This window comes from Ambystoma mexicanum, chromosome 1p (genome assembly GCF_040938575.1).
Source record: "Ambystoma mexicanum isolate Mex_15411 chromosome 1p, UKY_AmexF1_1, whole genome shotgun sequence".
Taxonomy (NCBI): domain Eukaryota; kingdom Metazoa; phylum Chordata; class Amphibia; order Caudata; family Ambystomatidae; genus Ambystoma; species Ambystoma mexicanum.
Genome location: NC_090921.1, coordinates 964,412,991 through 964,432,210, shown reverse-complemented (window position 1 = coordinate 964,432,210; position 19,220 = coordinate 964,412,991). Strand labels below are relative to the sequence as shown.

General features: G+C 43.3%; 1 protein-coding gene across 2 annotated transcripts in view; it reads right to left on the bottom strand.

Moving 5' to 3' along the window:
• The window catches only part of PRMT7 (protein arginine methyltransferase 7), a 936,033-nt gene that overhangs the window by 637,675 nt on the left and 279,138 nt on the right, over positions 1-19,220 (bottom strand). For both annotated transcript variants that reach the window (XM_069653680.1, XM_069653690.1), the window contains exon 9: positions 18,762-18,889. In XM_069653680.1, coding sequence (XP_069509781.1) covers positions 18,762-18,889 — 128 coding nt within the window. The remainder of the gene's footprint in view (positions 1-18,761; positions 18,890-19,220) is intronic.

Genomic DNA, 19,220 nt, shown 5'->3' with positions numbered 1-19,220 from the left:
AACCCTTTTTGGTTACCTTTGATGGAGTCTGCTTTCCTCCATCTTTTTCAATGGAATCTTTATGTTAGTGTTGCAGCACACAGCACCTTCTGTGCATTGTTGCTGGGATGTCCTTGAGCTTTTCTCTTTGGTTTGACTTTATTTTACTGTGCTAACTTAATGTTACCAGGATATGGGGATACATTTTATCCTAACTATACTTTTCTTTTGTGAGATCAGCCCAACCCACTTGATGTGGAGGGCTGAGGGGACACAGTATCCCTTTTCTCACTCACTTCCACTGTAATTTCCCAGTTACAGTAGCAAGTCTATCTGAGTGGCTGGTGGCAGTTGGTACTTTCGACTGACTTTTCATGATTTGTACACGCAGGCTGCTGTCACTGCTGTGGTAAAGGACACATGGGTCACCATTGACCTTTACTTGCCTACTCACAATGGCTTGCCCTTTCTTGAGCCTTCCTCTGCTGACCTGGGTTGGGGGAGGGGGGAATCCTGCTTACTCCTTTGTCTTCAACGGGCACTCATTGGGAAGTCTGCCCGGAAGACGTGATTGTTTCTGGGAGGACAGGAAGCTTGGATGACACCAAAATTCCTCAGGTCTTTGTCCTCCAGTGTTTCTGCTTGGCTCCAGTTCTAACTGGGTGCCTGGCTGTTCAAATGTTGCATACATGCTGATTGAATGGGTTTCTGCATAGAAAGTGAGGGTTTTGATGCCGATCCTAAATACCTTCCTTCTCGAGCTCTTCGCTCATCTGCCTCCAACTCCCTCAGGGTCAGTCGATTCTCCAAGCAAAGAGTTGGTGGTAAATCTCTCTCTTTGGCTGGGGCCTCCCACTGGAACATCCTCCCTAAAACTTGAGGAGAATCATCTTCGGTTCCGGAAGCACCGCAAAACCTTTCTCTTTGCTTCTGCTTTTTCTCCTCCTCTCCCTTGCCGACTTCCTGGCTGACACTGAAACTGCACAGAAGTGTGTCTTAGTGTGCTGGGCTGTTTGGCTGTACCCGCTCTTCCACTCTCCTCGAACAAGTAGCAGTCAGCAAGGACAAGGTTGCTCGAAGCCGTATCTCGTTTTGACACTGCTGGATTTACTATTGGATTTATTCATTGGACCTATTGTGTTTCCTATTGGACACGAGCCCCTGGCCACGATCCCGCCACAAGCCCCGCCCACTGCCCGCACCGATTGGAGCAACTTGCTTCAAAACACACAAGCACGCGCACCGAAGTGTGTCTAAGTGTGCTGGGCTGTTTGGCTGTAACTGCTTTTCCACTGTCCTCGAACAAGTAGCAGTCGGCAAGGAGAAGGTTGCTCGAAGCCGTATCGCGTTTTGACACTGCTGGATTTACTATTGGATTTATTAATTGGACCTATTGCGTTTCCTATTGGACACCAGGTACTTTTTATCAACAGTGAAATCACCAAGTCAGATCTACTGTGCCGTGCACTTTGTGCATGGCAGCTACTGTCTACCTTCTCACTATATTACGGGTTCCTGATTTCCCTCTTCTCTTTCAGCCCCTGGCCACGATCTCGCCGCAAGCCCCGCCCATTGCCCGCACCGATTGGAGCAACTTGCTTCAAAACACACAAGCACGCGCACCGAAGTGTGTCTAAGTGTGCTGGGCTGTTTGGCTGTTCGGCGGGTCGGCAGGGTGTCAGGTGAAGAATTAAGCCCTAAGCGTTCGTATAGGAGCATTTGGTACTTTACGTTAAACGTATGAAATTGCATTTGCACCAATTTGTTTTGTTGTTTTGTGTAACTAAAAAACTGCCCATCGTCTAATTGTTCTTAGTATTTGAACGTCTAGATTATACAGGTTGTTTGGATATTCTTTGCATTAGGTACTCTTGAATTGGGCACTTAGATACATCCCTTCGAATTTAAGTACCTGGGGGCCTCTGGGGTACCAAATAATTAGAAACTCATCACTGCAAATAAGCATAAAGAAAAATGGTGGGTAGTTTACGTAGTGGCAAAAGTCTTGCCGACGGCAATACACAAACAGGGTTAAATGCATAAAATCCTGTGATATTACATGACTCTGGTGCAGAATTGAACCTCATTGCACTACAATTATCGGTGTACGATGATCGTACTACCGATACAAATAATATCCCATACAGTATGCAATCACTGGCTACCGAACCCAATGATGCCACAAATGAGCAACCCCCCTTTTGCATGCCAAATGATTCCGCTGATGACGTGGACAAAAGTAATGCTATTGACAAAAGAAAATCTAACACTGCAACAATTCAAAAAGAGCCACATATTACCCAGGAAGCTGTAAATCATACTGACATTCAGTCCGTGTTACCAAACATCATTTTGGATGTATCCTTTATGGCACCTGCACTCGTTAGCGAATGGGAAAAACGTTGCAGAATCTCGCTCACCCCTCAATCACCGGTTGTATTTTTACCATCTGAAGTGGAAAGAATATGTCTACATAACATACAAGAGGGACATTCTATGCATTCTTTTGGAGGGCCTGACAAATATCATTGTGAAAGACCAATGAGACCTTGTGTAGTACCCCCATAGCTAACAATGGGAAAATTGGTAAAGGGCCAAATTCTGAACCTGACCCACATATGAACAAAACATTTGACGAAGATATCTGTTGTGAGGAAAGGGTTGGCTCTTATTCAGATAAAACTGCAAAACCCACGTTTTGGGTCAAAAAGATGACGAAGATTTTTCGAACTTTCAGGTGATTACATCCTTATTAAAGTTATTGGATAAGGGCCATAATCTAACCCACATGCACATCAACTCCCTAAAGGAAGTGATGATGGCCCTATCTAATAAGGTCTCGAAAATTGAGGGTATTTTGTTTACTCAAACAGCTGCCCAATCAAAAAGACAAGGTCTTGTGGATGCATGTTTATTAAAAGCACTAACTTCCACTGAACAGATGGGCAGGAATCAATTTACTCAAACAATTGCTCCTGCATACTTAACGACTTATGAATCACGCACTTATGCCAGAGCTGTTGCGGAAGGCTCAAAGGAGGCTTGTCCTCCAAAAGACCCTATAACAACAACTAAAATAATGGCTGAAATTAAGGAAAACTCACGGAAACTGGATGATCTATTTTGTTTTCTTACAAGGCACCACTTAGAATTGAAATACGGTGGTGGGAGACTAAGTGAATATGTCGATGCAATAGTCTCGATGGCATTTCCCAAGGAGGAATCACCCAATAGTCCATCTCCGCTTGTGAATGGTATTAATGAAGCCGAAGCAGAACAAATAAGATGCGAGTCCCAAACTGCCGCAAACTTGGCCAAACTGAGAGAAAAACATGAAGTAGCAAACATTGGGTGCGAGGATAATGATTCCGAAGGCAAACAGACAATCTATTTGTCTCGAAAAATTAAGCGTGCACATGTCAGGGCCCTAAAAAGAGAAAATAAAATGTTTTTAAAAGAATTGTAGCGCACACGTAAGCTTTGACAACAAAAAAGCTACTAAGAAAAATAATTTAAAAAAATTAAAATATTGAGAAAAAAACTGTTGCTCTATCACCTGATTCGTCTATGGGATCCTCAAATGAGCCAAGGATCGATCTGACCCAACTCAATGACGAATCTAAGGCTGTCTTAAATGTGGTACCACCTATTGGTACACAATATGAAACAAAAAAAAGGGTAACAACAACATGCGATCCCGAGATGGTCAGGGGGAGGGCGACCAAGTGAATGAAGGACCCTCGACACAAGGTCGCCTATCGACTTTTTATCCCCTTATTGAAAAAAAAAACACTGTAAAGGTCTTGGAGAAAGAACAAACTCCCATATTGAATATGGGCGCAGTGCCCAAACAAAAAAAGTTTTGCCCCCCCAAATGCTAAACCTAAAGCTACAAGTAACACAACTAATTCTGCACCCCCAGCCAATAGTGAAAACCAGGGCACACCTCCTGAACACCCAAATATAAACAACGAGTGCAAGGTGGGATCTGACTCAGAGGGAAATGGAGTGGTAAATGCTAGGGCTATCAAGGACAGGAAGTTCCAACCCCGAGATAGTTCTGAACAAGATGAAACAGAGAGACGAGTTACGTGTTGGGCTGATCTAGCGATAAGGCTATAAATGGTAAACAGAGACTGAACAGATAATTCCTGTTTAACATTTTTAAGGGTAGTCCTCAGCTAAGGACCCTTCACTCAGACGATATTGATTGGCTGAGGTTGGCAAATCACAATTACCTAAGAATGATCTGTGCTCCACAATCTGTAATAATACTTAGGTTATTGTGGGAACATAGGGTTGACTTTGAATCCCATGGCCTAACATTACGCCTATTTAGGACTATTGAGGAGGCGAATGAGTTCTTAAATGAAGTTTCCAAACCAGATGAAGCAATCGGGGTATCATCAACCAACCTACAGGCTGTCCCTGCTCAAACTGCCGAACTTATATCTAAAATTTCAGAATTGGTGGGGGCAACATCTAACATCACATGGTTAGCCCCTCTAATGACCTCCATCCTTGAATTCTCAAACAAACAAAACAAATCATAGATATGCGCTGTTACAGACTCTAATCTACAGGGTCTTAAAATGTTATCTTGGAATAGTTGTGGGAAAAAGAATTTAGAGCATTGGCCATCAAGTTTTGTAAAAATGGGCTCACCAACGATTTCACTAATACAGGAAACTATGTGAGCTCAATATTGAAGGTTTCTCAAACTTTTGTTTGCCAGCAGTAAAGGGCCAAACGGGTCGTCCCTACGGGGGGATTGCGATACCTGTTAACAATGCTATTAATCACAAATCCAAGGTCGTTTATTCGAAAAATGGCATGTTGGCAATTGAGTTTCTCCCCAGTGGTTTGACGACTTGTGTGTTTTTAGTTGTATGTGTTTATTTTAACCCCGGAAATTCCTCCATAGATGCTGCATTCGAAACCATGGATGAAATACTAGAAGAGGCAATGATTCAAAATCCGAATTATATGATTGTCATTGGGGGCGACTTTAAGGCTGTATGTTCACCTTCCATCTCTGCTCATAAAACCAAATGAAATTTTTCTATTAGCTCTACACTTACCATGGGGAAGCGTTGGGTAGCTTACTGTAAGGAATGGAATGTACAAGTGGTAGACTATGAAGCTGGTCCTCACAGAGGGACTTGGTCGAGGGGGCCTCGAACCTCATACATAGACTACTTTTTTGTTTCTGCCCCATTAATCACTATGGTTAAAAATGTGTTAATTATTGACAATACTCAGAGTGATCATAACCCAGTCAGTATCAGCATTAGATGTGATTTGGCAATCTTAAACAAAGAAGCCGCATTGGGATTGGTGACCCTTCATCGTGCGCAGACCTCGGTTGGTTGGCATCCGAAAATGTGTAGGGAACTATCCTACTCGGTACAGAGATGTAATTAGGGTGCCGCACTCTCAAAACTTGTCTATTAATGCTCAAATGAGAGAAGAATGTAATACTCATATAATAAAAGAGCATATAGAATACCTTACGCAAAGAGCAGTACTGTATAAATCAAATGTCTCTAGACGATATATTCTGGAAATTGCCAAAATCAAAAGAGAAAAAAAGCGACTGTTAAGAGCTTTAAGTCGACTATCATTGAACTATGCAAATTATTATGAAGCCAAAAATGTGATAAAATTGAAATATAGTTGTATGCCAAAAGTTACAAAAATGAACGTAAAGCTTCTTGCCAATCAAAAAATGATGAAGCATATCATCACAAACAATACTAAAAATATTTGGGCAATATTGAACAACAAAAAAGGGGTCGCGGCACATGACTTAGGGTCCCTGATTGCAGCATCTACATGGCTGGATTATATCAAAAACAAATATAGTCTACCCCCACAATTTCAAACTTTGACTCTGGAATAATTCACTACAAATACAAGGACTGTATACCTTTCTCTATGGAGGAAATTATTGATGCAATTAAATCACTCAACCCCTCAAAGGCGGCCGGGCCTGATGGCTTGCCTGCTTGCATTTTAAAAGATGACCCCTACTTTTGGGGCGCCATCCTCTACACCAAATTCTCTTACATATTGGCGACCAACATAATTCCGAGGTCATGGCTAAATGCCATTATTATTCTAATATATAAGAAAGGGAACCCGGAATTGCCCTCCAATTTTAGACCTATTGCACGTATGGATGCCTCAGAAAAAGTATTTTCCATCATTCTACTGCATCGCCTACAAAAATGTATATGGTGCTCTCACAATTCCCATTGACACCGAAACTGGCATCAAACATAGGATGCAATTTGGCTGCCACATTGTTTAACTTATATCTTTGCGATATGGATAGGCTATGGAATGTGACTGGCATGTATCCCGTAAAATTAGGGGACTTAAAAATATCATGGCTATGTTTGCTGATGACATTGTATTGATTGATCGCACCCCTAGTGGATTACAATTAAAATTGAATCCATTTTTTAAATTTGCTGCATCACATAACCTGTTACCCAACTCTTCTAAATCACAAATTGACATCTTTCGCAATTATAAAAAAACTAAATCATATACTTGGCAACTGAATGGAAACGAAATAGAATGTGTAAGATCAATTCGATATCTTGGTTACCCCCTAAATGACCACTATTCCAAAAAATTTTGGCAATCACACTTGAAGATGAAGGTGCGCCCTTTGGCATCAATGATGAAGGTGATAATCGGAACATTTTGTGAGTTCTCCTTGGTACCGCTAATTGAGTTCTACTTGCTGAAAGTGGAACCAATCCTTCTATATGGATTGGACATGTGCCTTTTGGATATAGGTGGAATCCTAAACCAAATACAGGGCAACCTATGGAAATGCACTTTGGGATTATCTCCATCGGTCTCAAATTCAATCATTAGACACGAAATTGGTATGTCATCTCTAGCGGCGAGATGGTCATGGCGGAAACTTTCAAGATATGTAGATATCAAGGCACCCTATCAAAACTCTTTCTATTTTGATCTAAATGGGTTACTTGATACTCGAAATATTAAATCCCTGAATAGGTATGATAGTGAAATGAGAAGCATTTTAAATGACTCTGACTGTTCCATTTCCGATTGTGTTATGCACCTTCCAAAAGTCAAGTGAAATCTATATGATTGTGATTAGTCTGCAACTCTGGAGTGCAAGAATACATATATGACATATCTGGAATATGCGAAAAGACCAAGGAAGAGAGAGCTAAGATCTTCTTATCTTTCTCAATGTCCCTCAAGAAAGATACGTCAAGTATATATGAGGTTTAAATTGAACCAGTGTCATACACTTGAGAGAATCCAACATTGGAGTAGTAATGATAGTGTACTAACTAATTTGAACTGTCGATTTTGTGAATGTGGAACAGCTGAAATCTTGAAACATCTTGTGGTTGATTGTACCTTTTTTGAAAACGACAGAAATAATTATTTGGGGATTTATGCTCCGAAAGATACTGACATCACGAAATCTTCCTTTTGGGAAAGATGTATGTATGGTGGGAGCATGGCTCTCATACTCTTGTTAGCACGTATTTTAGGGAAAATCGAAAATGCACTATCAATTGAAAATGAATCACTATTTACTGGAGGCAAAAATATTGTATAAAATCCTCACAAAAAGAATGCAATTATTGTTGTTTAAAACTCCCATTTATGAGTTAGGTTTGATCTTAAGCACTAATCTAGAAAAGAAACATCGACTTAACCAAATTGTTGGCTGATGAAATGTATTTTAACAAATTATTTTTAAAAAATTTAATGAATTTGGTTCTTAATAATGATTGTACTTATAAACTTCTGTTTTTTACTGTATATTAGAATTACAATGTTGTAAAAGTTTTCTTTTGTAAAACTAAGCACAATTTTAAATAAAATTTAAAAAATAAAAAAAACTGCACTGGTTACCTGACCACCCTCTGATCTCGGGCCCAGGTCCCCTCCCCCGCCAGTCACACTCCTGCACTGCCTTCCTGGCAAACCCCACACTTGGGGACTGTTTTCTGTACCCCTATACTCCACTGACAGCACTTGACACCTGATGTCTGCACTTACCCTTGCACTTGCCACCTGCTGGCCGTACGTTTACTTATTGTTTATTTATTTTCTTATTCCATGTACTGCACTGTCCTCTCCACCTTCCCCCCGCACTTCTCCTCCTTCCCCTTCCCTTCTCGTTGTCTGTCCTCCCCCTGTTCCCGCCTCCCTTGCCTTGTCGCGCCTTGAAACACTTGTGTATAGGCGCGTTACAAATGCCATATCATATTATAAGCCAAAATCGACCACTGGAAGATCCATTCTGAATTAGTAGAAGAAAGAAGAGGACGTCAGCAGCTACCTCCAGCGAGTGCCAAGCCGACTGAGTGACTGCTGTTGCTCCAGTTCTATCTTCTGTGCGACAGGGAAGATTCAGACCGGATGGCTTCCTCCCTTGGACTGGTGGGTCTAACCAGTTTCTAAACCATATGCAGTTTGAGCCATCCCACGAAGTGTTGCTGGGATCCCTGGTTCTGCTACGGGGCATTGTATCATCAACTGCGGGGTGTGTTGCAAACTTGTGGACATCTTCCTGGGCCTACAGAGACTCCATCCGGATCATAGAGGTCCCCTCAGAAGAGTCGAGGACCAAGTGAAGGAAGAAAGTCTGCTAGGTCACAACCGTCGCTGTTCCAAAGACTGTGTTGAGTGTCCACAAGCAGATGCCGCCAAGATCATCTGCTGGGCATCCCTGTGACCGAGTCCGACTGTCTATTCCTGCCAAAAGTTCATCCTCCAGCCACCAAGGCCAGGGACCCGAACTGGAGCTGCTGTTGTGTTCTCGTGGGGACCTGTTGTGACATTGCTGTTCTTGAACATGGAAGGTACTGTCTGACTCCTGGGCAGTTGTTGTGTTGCTGTTTGCACCTCCTGAGCATGTAGAGTCACGTTGTGGTGGACACCCCCTACCGTGTTCTCCCAGGCCTTAGGGCATCCATCCTTTAGGCTAAAATCCTTCAGGTTGCCTACCCAGTTCCCTTGAACCATTAGAATCAAAATGCGTTACTTTCTAGGAAAAGCATAATCTGTGCATTTGACAACTTTGACAGCGTCTGAATTCCTTTGTCCTGCTGCCCAAGGGTTACTAGCCTCAGTGTCCCCATCTGACTTTTGAGACTCTCATTCCCCAGATAGGGTTGGACTTCTAAAGATAAGGCTTTCTTCGAGTTGTTAGCTTATCCGTATTTCTAGGTCAGTAAATGTTGGTTAATGTATGATTGGCTAACTTGAAGAAACTACTCTTATTTATCTGCTTATTATCTAATTAAGTTTACTGTTTGAAATGAGAATTGATACAGCAAATATCTAGTGTAAATACCTATCTGCGTGAACTTTTTTACTTACCTCAATTGTTTTGAATTTAGCATTGCTTAGTATATATAATAAATAAGCATATTCATATATAACTACAGTGTGTGTTTCCTTGAATATAAGTGTGCTCAAAGGTCGTTGTACTCAACTACATCCCTTATCACTCCTAGACTAAACTTGGCTGCTCAGCCATTGCTACCAAACCTTTTGGGTAGTTCAGGCCAAACCGAAGAATTGGAGCACTGTACACCTAAGAGTGAGTCTTATACAGTCCTACCAAAGGTGGACTTTAGTAAAACTCCCTAACAATAACCAAGAAGAGCCCCAGAGTGGGGAGAGAAGGAGCACATCTCAGAGTGGTGAGTGAAACAGAGTGGGACCCCAGAGTGGGGAGAAAAAGAAAGCTTCCCAGTGTGGGGAGAAACGGAATGTGCCCCCAAAGGGGGAATGAGACAGAGCAAAGCCTGAACACTAGTAGGCTCACAGAGTGGGGCGAAAGAGAGAATACCCTCAAAAAGGGCAATGCAGAAGGGAATCTCCCCAGGGTGGGGAAAAGGCAGCAAATACCCTACAAGGTGGGAAGTGGGAAGTACGAAGTCCCCAGACTGGGAAGAAAGACTAAGAGAACCCAAGAAGAGGGGAAAGAGAAAAGACTGAGAGGCTCCCAGATTGGGAGGGCATGGAAACAAGACTTGAACTGGAATTCCTTGTGGAGTTCCCAGCACGCAGGAGTTATCCTTGTATGAAATGGAACTGTGAGCAGAAGCCCTCGCTAACAAGGGAAAAGAGTGGGTCCCAGAATCCAGTAGTCAGCCCCTCAACTTCTAACCCACCCGCACCGCCAAAAGTACATCTATTATTACTTTTGTAATTTAGATGTTTTCATTGAGGAATAGGGACAGCGATAGGTTAGAATAGGATTCTGGACGGAGAACTGTTATTAGTTTATGGACATTCTGGCAAGCACCTTTTCTCTATCTTTGTTAGAATATGAGAAGGTAACAGGGAAAGATTATTTGAAGCTAACAAAATAAAAGAATGCTACACTATGTCTCGTTGTCGAGTCCGGAGTCTGACCTACCATAGTCTATCATGAAGTATCTTGGATGAATAGCAAGTAGCTCAAAGCAAACGTTGGCAGGCACTTTAAACAAAGCTTTAATGTTTTTCAAGAAAATGAACTAAATAAATTGATTCTGAAAATCACACATGTACTGTTTGTATACAGAGGCACAAACTTAAAGCCCAAGTGTTTCCTTTAATCCACTCTTACTACACATTTAGCTCAACGCATACACTTCTGTTTATTTTAAGAATATTCTTTTCACTTGCTACAATCCTTCACAACCCTCCGAAACATTTAGTTTCAAGCAGTTGCATTGCTCCTTGGTGTTCCGAGTGGTTGCAAAAGAGGTTATACAGGAAGATCAATGCACTCCACACTATTCTTTACATGGAACTCTCCACTTGAAACAGCCCACAGATCAGCTGTCATTTTAAAAGAGAAATGTGGAAGAAGGGAAAGTGTGTGGAGGTCAAAGTTGATGGCTGTGGCTAGAGAAGCAGTGATACAGCAGGCAGGGCCAATAAGGATACTAAGATGTCCCATCAGAAAGCTGACCGAGAGGAAGCCCAGAAACCAAGCGAATGACACGGAGTAGAAGGTGGATCAGGGGCAGAGAATACCGCGCTCAAGCCGATAAAAAAAACAAAGTATTTCACCACAAACCAAGTGCAGAAAGGAGGGATGTGAAGTAGGATGAGGTGAAGGTAGTATCCAAAGGGATCCCAGACAGCAAATCAACCAACAGCGAAAACCAACCTAGAAATAGCAATTCGAGAGAAATACAGCCAACAAGGAAGATTGAGAGTCAAAAAAATTAGATAAAAGAAGAGAGACAGAAGGGAGGTAAAGGGGGTGAGGAGAGGATGAATGCCAGGGCAAGAGAGAGAGAGATAGAGAGAGAGAGAGAGAGAGACAAGGCTGGTCCACTAGAACCAAGTACAAAGAGCTGGTACACACAGTGATATGCTTAACGTAGTGAGGCTTGAACACTTGAGCACTGGGAAACAGAGTACAGAGCAAATTTGACCAAATCTAAGAGTAAGAGAACTGACACATGTTGGGACACCTAGTCCTAGACCTGAAGTTAAGAGAGTCTAGCATTTAAACTGAAGGATTAAAAAATAAGATACGTTGGAAACCAAAATCCATTTGAAGTCTTTGTTCAATGAAGGAAGACAGAGGGATTTAAGTATCAACACAGAGTCTATTCTAAGTCTACCACTCATTGAAGGAACAGAAAGTGCCATGTTGGAAAATTAAATCTAAGTATAACGTTCACTGAAGGAACAGATTGGAATGCATGGCGGAAAACACAGTCCATCCTAATTCTGCTGTTTATTGAAAGGACCCAATGTGATGTACGATTTAAAAAAAGTCTTACACTCCGAGTTGCCTACCCAAAGACTGTCAATCACTAATAGGGCAAACACCTGGTAAAAGAAAAGTCCCTCATAAGACTGATGATATCACACACCACCAGAAATAAGAGCAAAGGTCTACAAGACATGTTAAAGTGGTGGAGCAGGATGTTGCCAAGTGTGGTGTAAGACCGACAGAGGAAGAGCAACCTCTTTGATCCTAAACACAGAAAATACGGAGTTGCATAAATACTACACCATTGTTTAAATTAAATACTTTTAATTTTTTCTTCACAACTCTAATCCATATTTTATGTTGCCAGGGAAAATCACCAAAATCTAATTTGGAACATTTGGTTAAGGGATGCAAATGCAGAATGCATTGTAGACGCAGTTAGGCAATTTATCTAAATTTGTCAATGAAAGTATAAAAACCTTTAAAGAAAAAGTGTAGACGGGATTGGGATTGATTAATAAAACTTTGGTTAGTTCTGGCAGGAGGATAGAGAGGTATTCCTTTGATGATCAATATCTCTCATACAAAGCTGTCTTTTATCTTCCATCAATCTCTATATTTTAGACCCCATGAGTAGCTAGCCAGTGCTTCAAATGCAAACACAATATCTGAATTTGTAGGACAGGTCCTCTAAAAGGGCAGCTGGGGTTGGGCCGACTGCAAAATAATACAAAATCCCATAGTGACTAAACTACTGCAGAACATTCTTCAGATATACATTGTTGATAACCAATTAAGATTCACCCTCAGGGCTTAAAAACGAATAAAAAACATTTACAGATGACTTTAGCGCCAATGATGAAGGTATTATACAACTTTGATTAATTGAATTAATGCACAACAATTTATATCACACATACATACAGTATTATTATGATAATGGATTACTTTCATATATGAAAAACATCTCATGTTGGCCTGCATGTACAGGGACCATTCCGGGGCATGCATTTGTGGTAGATGGTATTGTACTCACCCAACATCCAGGTCCTTTGTCCTCTTTGACGCTGTCATGATCTCTGCTTCCAAAAGGTCAGGGTTTTCCCAACTCCCTTGGAAGCAGATCCATAACCCAGGTTCCGAGTGCCAACCAGTCCCAATTGGGACCTTTTGGACCCAGTCCTGGCGCCAGTGGCACCAGGCTCATAAATATGCCCAGTCCCAGCGCTGGAAGCGCCGGGCTCATAATGCTTGGGTGGACTTACCTGCAGCAGACCATGCTGCTTACTTGCCTGCCAGTTGAGCCTCTGATCCTCTTCTGTTTGGAACTACTTTTCCTGTTGGGTGGGGCTGGAGCCACTCCCTAGATTCAGAACACTGGAACTCTTCTGGAAGGCAGGAACTCTTTTTTTTACCAGGAACTCTTTTCTTACTTAGGCGTGGCTGTGGAAGGAGACACCTAAGCACTACAGGAGGCTATTTAAACCACACCCGGTGGATGAATCTTGCTTTGCGTTATTCTGCACCCTCTGCAGCAGGAACGCTCATCGTGTCTTCTGCATCCGGTCCTGGGCCTAAGGAAAAAGGCTTACCATCCTGAATCCAGTCTTCAGCAACACCTATAAAGACAAGAAAGAACAGGTTAGCATTCCGGCATCTGAAAGGCAAAGGCTTACCTACTCTTCGTGCGCTCCGGAGGTCTTCACACTGCATTCCGGCATCTGAAAGACAAAAGCTTACCAACTCTTCGCACGCTCCGGAGGCCGTCGGCGCTGCATCTCGCATCTGAAAGACAAAACAAGGTGCGTTTAAAGACATTGGGGAACTTTAATACTCACGTGCCATTACTCCTTTCCACATCTAACCCAGTGGGTATCCCGGCACCCTGCAGCCGCTCCGAACTTGTACCTGCAAAATAAAAAGACAGTTAGAGCGCTTCGTGAAGCTGGCAACAAGCGCTTACTTACGTGCTTCCAGGCGCTTCTATTCATCACACGGGCTCCATCTTCAACTCACTTCAGCCCGTCATCCGCCATCGCCGGAACCCTGCAAAACAAGAGACATCATTATTAAAGACTTTAAAGACATTTGAGTTACTCGAAACTTACCGTTCGTGCAGTAAACGACGGACAGCAGTCCTCTGAAGTCAAGAGGCCTGCGCTACCTATCCAGTGAAGAAACTGGTTACAGCACCCTGCCCCGAGGCAGATGGAGAGCTCGGCATTCACTTACCTAAGGTGAGAGCGTTAACCTGTGGGGGTCTACAGGAGAGGAGAAGAGGAAAGAGATAGGGACACCCCAATAACCCCAGTTCATTAACCCCGTATTTTCTATCTGCAGACATCTTACTCTGCACGTCAGGCATACAGGGCACAGAGGTCCAGCCCAAAGAGCCAACCAGGTGCTGCACATCACCTTTGAAGATACGGTAGTCGCCCAGTCAAGAGCGGCGCCTCTGCGAGAATCAGGTGAGCGTTACAGACGCTCCATGTACAGGGACCATTGTTTCGTGGGTTGATCCTGGGAATAAGGCACAGCAGTGCGTGATGGTAAGGGCGGTGTCACAAGTGACCTCGACATTAAGGGAATGGAACAGCTTCCAGTTCCTGTAGCCCTCCCATGAGGTGTGGGGGGGGGGGGGGCACCAGCCCAACATGTGTGCAATCCAATGTTTCCACCACAATGGGCGTGCCCGCAATTGCATAGAAACGGGTCTTGGTGGCGTTGAACCTTGCTTGGGTGGTGGGGATGGTGATGTGCTGTTCCACATGGTGCAGAAGGGCCTCCAGCACCTGCACCAGCACTCTGGAGAAGGCAGGCTGCGAAATGTTGTGCAGCTGGCTCACAGAGTGCTATAACATGCCACTGGCTAGGAAGTACAGGACCAACACCAGCTTTACCAGCGGTTGTATGGCTGACCTGATGCTGATCCTGTTCCCAATATCCACCTGGATGTGGGTCAGGAGGTCAAGTATGGTCTCGCTGTTCTGCCTGTCAGTGAGGGCCAAGGGTGTGGCCCTTGTGCGAGGGGTCACCACACGCCTCTGCCTCGCCACCTGCATCGCCATCATCCTCCTCCTCCTCTCTCTGGCCGCCTATTGCCTGTGTTGGTACTCCTGCAGCTGTAGATTGGCATGTAGCGCCTCCAACACCATTTTTGCAACAATGACTGGCAGCATGGTTGTGTTCGGGAGTGTTTTTGGGGAAGGTGTGGCCCTTGTGTACTCTTCCTGTGCACATTGGGTGGATTGGGTGCATCTATGGCCTTATTTCCTTCACATGTGTCCATTTACCGGCTGCTCTGAGTTATCTCTGCCTTGGTTTTGCCGGTATTACCTGCAAATCCAATCTTGTGATAGGCCGGTGATACCATTGTGCCAGAATCACTGATGCAGGTTTCCGGCCCATTTGGTATTTTTGTTGCCGGAATTGCCAATGCTGGTAACTCTGGATGAGGTGATCATTGCGCTGGTAATTCCGGCAACTGTGTTCTGGCAAAATCGTACTTGGCCAGACCGGTAAAAGTGCCAGTAAACGGGATTATCAGCACTTTTACCGTTGTGATGAATCCAGCGATATCATCACTCCCCATCACTCCCCTCAGGGAAGGGCAGCCGCTGCCCGATCCCGACCCTGGCGTGGCTGTCCGAGGGACGATCATATGGAGGGAGAGGACCCTCATGAGAGGGAGAGAGACTGGTCACAAGAAACGCAGTATCCACCTACCCACTCTGGGTATAACCCCAACTAATTTCAAAGACTGTCATGGCTTGTTGTGCTATTGAACTCGTCCAACCATCTTCTACTGACATCAGGGTTCCTTCTGACAAATTATACCAAAGTACTGAGACGAGAAAGAAGACCGGAGTGGTGAAGATTACTAGAACCAGGAAGGTACTGCGTTGTAGTTGTTGGTGGGAGCTACATAGTAGTGGGACGTTTAAATACCCTTCAGCTGTGCAAATGGGGAGGGAGATGCCGCAGAGAGAACATTGCTGCATGCAAAGTCGATCAGAAGCTGGAAAGCAAGCGGAGTGCTGCCCGACGCTGGAAGGCTCCTGGAAAAGCTGTACAGAGGAAGTCAAGAAGCCAGAGGTCTGCTGTCATGAGGTTGAGGGCAGTGCAAGGGTGTCAGGAGACCAGGCAACAAGCGGAGAAGGGGCGGAAAGATGTTCTGAGTCTCCGGCAAGCCACAGCAACCGCGGGATGAGGCGCAGAACTCCAGAGCAGCATAAAAAACAACAGTAACCCCAAAAGGGAAAAGCGGGACACCAAGGCGCTTCAGGGGGAATGGCACGCACTGTGGGGAAAGTTTAGGAGTCTGCTAAAGCAGGCAGAAAGCCCTATGATAAACAGTGAAAGCAACAAATATGAAGGTGGAGGGTCACTGACCCAATTGATGAAAAGGGCGGACAAGGCTGTTGCCTAGTAAAGTGTGCTAGTCTGAAAACCATCTACGTTGTGAAAGACAGTGTGAAAGGTTCTGGCAGGAGAGTTAACCAGGGGACCCACACCCAAATATATGTGTGGAAAATTGTGAATGCGTGTCTGGAGACCTGTACCTGACACGAAAAGTAACTTGTTGCAATGTCCTGGCAGGAGAGTATACCAGGCCAAACTGAATGTAAAGCAAATATCATGAGTTCCTGGCAGGGGGGTAAACCAGGCCAAAGTGAATGTGAGTCTGGAGGCATGCATTTCAATTCAAGAGTGTGAAATCTAGCGGAAAGGGACCATACCCCCTGAGTGGAATAATTGTAAAAGAACTGTGAAGTAAGTTAAGGGGTGAGTAAGAACCCTTGAGTGTGTGATGGTAGGGGGAAGGGATCATAGCACCTTGATTGGAAAGCTGTCTTTTGCCAAGGTAAAGAACTGTGGTCGACCTGAATAGAAGCCGAAAACATGAGGGAAGGAAAGAACTTGCGCCATCCTTCTGAGAACTGTGAAACCTTGGGGAGCTCTAATCATTTGTTAATTTGTGCACCTTTTGGAACTTTATGTTGGAACATTAAGAAGACTACAGATGCCAGTTGAAAGTCTTTATCCCTTTGTACTTTTTCTTAGGATTAGCTTGTAAGGGTCAGGATAGGATTTTGGACACTGACATCCTTTAGTTTGGTTGAGGCAGGAACACCCAGCATAGCGTTAGGGCGAGATAGGTCTTCCTCCAACCCTTCTTTTACTTTAATAAATGTCAATGACAACCATTATAATGTTTCTGTGTCTGAGTCTTACTCCCGATTCATTACACTGTATACCGGCAAACTCGTAATGAGCCCCAATGTCTTGAGAACTGCAGAAAAACCTTGTGAAACACCAGAAATATGCCAGAATGTGAAGGTTTGGAAACATTCACTGACTGTTCATTGGAGGACCTTTTGGAAAACTCCAAAATCACTTATTGGAAATTATTTTAGCAATCTGGTCAACAAGAACGAATTACAGCATGCTTCATTGCAATCAGTTAACAATGCTGTGCTTTCACATGCAGAAGAAGTTACAACAAATAAAAAAATGAAGGATCTATTTCAAGCTGCTAAATTACTACAGAAAGCCAAGTGGACATTTACAGGTTCCAAAATACAGTGCAAAGTTACAAAAGCAATACCACATGAAATGTTATCAGACTTTATCCCGTTGTTAACCTTTTTCAATTAGAGCATAGGTCGAAGAAGGTTGCTAGCTTACAGGCTGAAAACACACATTTGAACCAGGAGGTTGCTGCTTTGTCACAAACTCATATGTATGAGCGAGCAACAGCAAGCCTCATATGGTTCTTTAACTTCAGTAAAATTAAGACATATGTGAATTTCCCCTTCAGGTTGCTGCTGGCCTAATTATACTTTGTAAAAGTTGCAGTAAATTATTGGTGCAACCTGATGCATGGCTTAGGTTCCTCAGTCGACGATAATAAAGCTTCCCAGTTTTAGACAGTTTTAAATGAATATTTATGTACTCTGCTGCAAACAATTTGCCCTCCTTTGAGGACACGCCTGTATGGGAACCCTTCATGCAATTGTGATGACTTGTTTTATTTATTTATTGTATTCTGGTTTAAAAATGTAAACCTTTCAAAATATAATGAATAGAAATAAATGAAAAACCAATACTTGCTAAAATATCATAAATATCATTTTCTTTAAACAGACATTGCTAATTTAAGAACCAACCCAAGTCATTTCATGAAAGTTTTGAATAAAATTACTCCAACATATCTGTTAAGTAGCTCTAAAAACAAAGTGTATTGACCTATCATTTCATACAAATTAAGTACAAAATTAATCACAGCAGTAATTAATGATACTTGCGCATCTTTCATAATTATTTTCCAAAAAGCCTCACAAGTAATATTATTGACCAATTTGCACTGCCGTTTAAAGTAGGATGATTCATGGTCTCCACCAGGTGGTCAGGATTTTTACAAAAGCGGCATTCATAAGTAAACCTTTGTTCAAATTGCACTGCTGGCCCATTATTTCTAAGATGTATAAAAGATTTAAACAGAACTTCAGAAACAAATGCCTATATCACTGACTGAGGAAATTCAACATACTGCACAAACGAGACATAGGGCCTCATTACGAAGTTGGAGGTAGCCATGGTGCTATTAGCACCATGGCTACCCCTTACCGCATACCGGGTCCTCGGAATGGGGGACCCGGTAAATCCCCATTCTGAAAACCATTCCCCATTCCCATTCGAGCCCCCATTGGGCTCAATGGGAATGGGGAAGGAGCTAATGCTCCCTGGTCCCTTAGCGGTTCCCGCTAAGGGCGTCTGGTAAAACCAGGCGCCCTTAGCGCGACCCGCTAAGGGACCTCGTAATGCGGCGGTAAGGGGTTAACAGCAACGGCACCCTTACCGTTGCCGTTAACCCCTTAACGCCGACCTCGTAATGAGGCCCATACTTTCATGTTAAAAGCACAAAATTATACCTGTCCGTATCGCATAGTTTACTCTTAAGAAGTGGAGACTCCAATGCGTTCAAATATTGACTCTTTTGTACCAACATTTTCATGCACGCCATTTTGCTGACAGTCATTACCTGTTTTTCTGGATGCTGAACCACAGGCAGTAATCATCATGGTGGGCCATTAGTTTCACGGCTTCCCCCTGCAGAACAGGCTCCTCATCCGGAAGGAAGTACACACACTGCATCCAGTGATCTCTCCACTGTATAAGGGTTCAAGCCAAAAATGTCCAGTCAAAAGACAGGCATCTCTCATTTATTGATAACAGAATCTCCTCCCTTCCGCCCTGCCCCCCTTAAATACAAGCAAACATATCTGCATCCAGCAAAGTATGGTTCAATTATCAAACCACATTAATCACAGAACTCATTGATTTTAAAAAATAAAGAGGACTATCAGACTGCTGTGGGAGCAGAAAATTGATTGTGTATCAGCAACCATTCAGGCACTGGACTGTGGGACAGCAGCATGGTTACAAATTGGGTATGAACACATCATCTTCCCTGGAGAATAGTGTGTCAATCTGGATACAA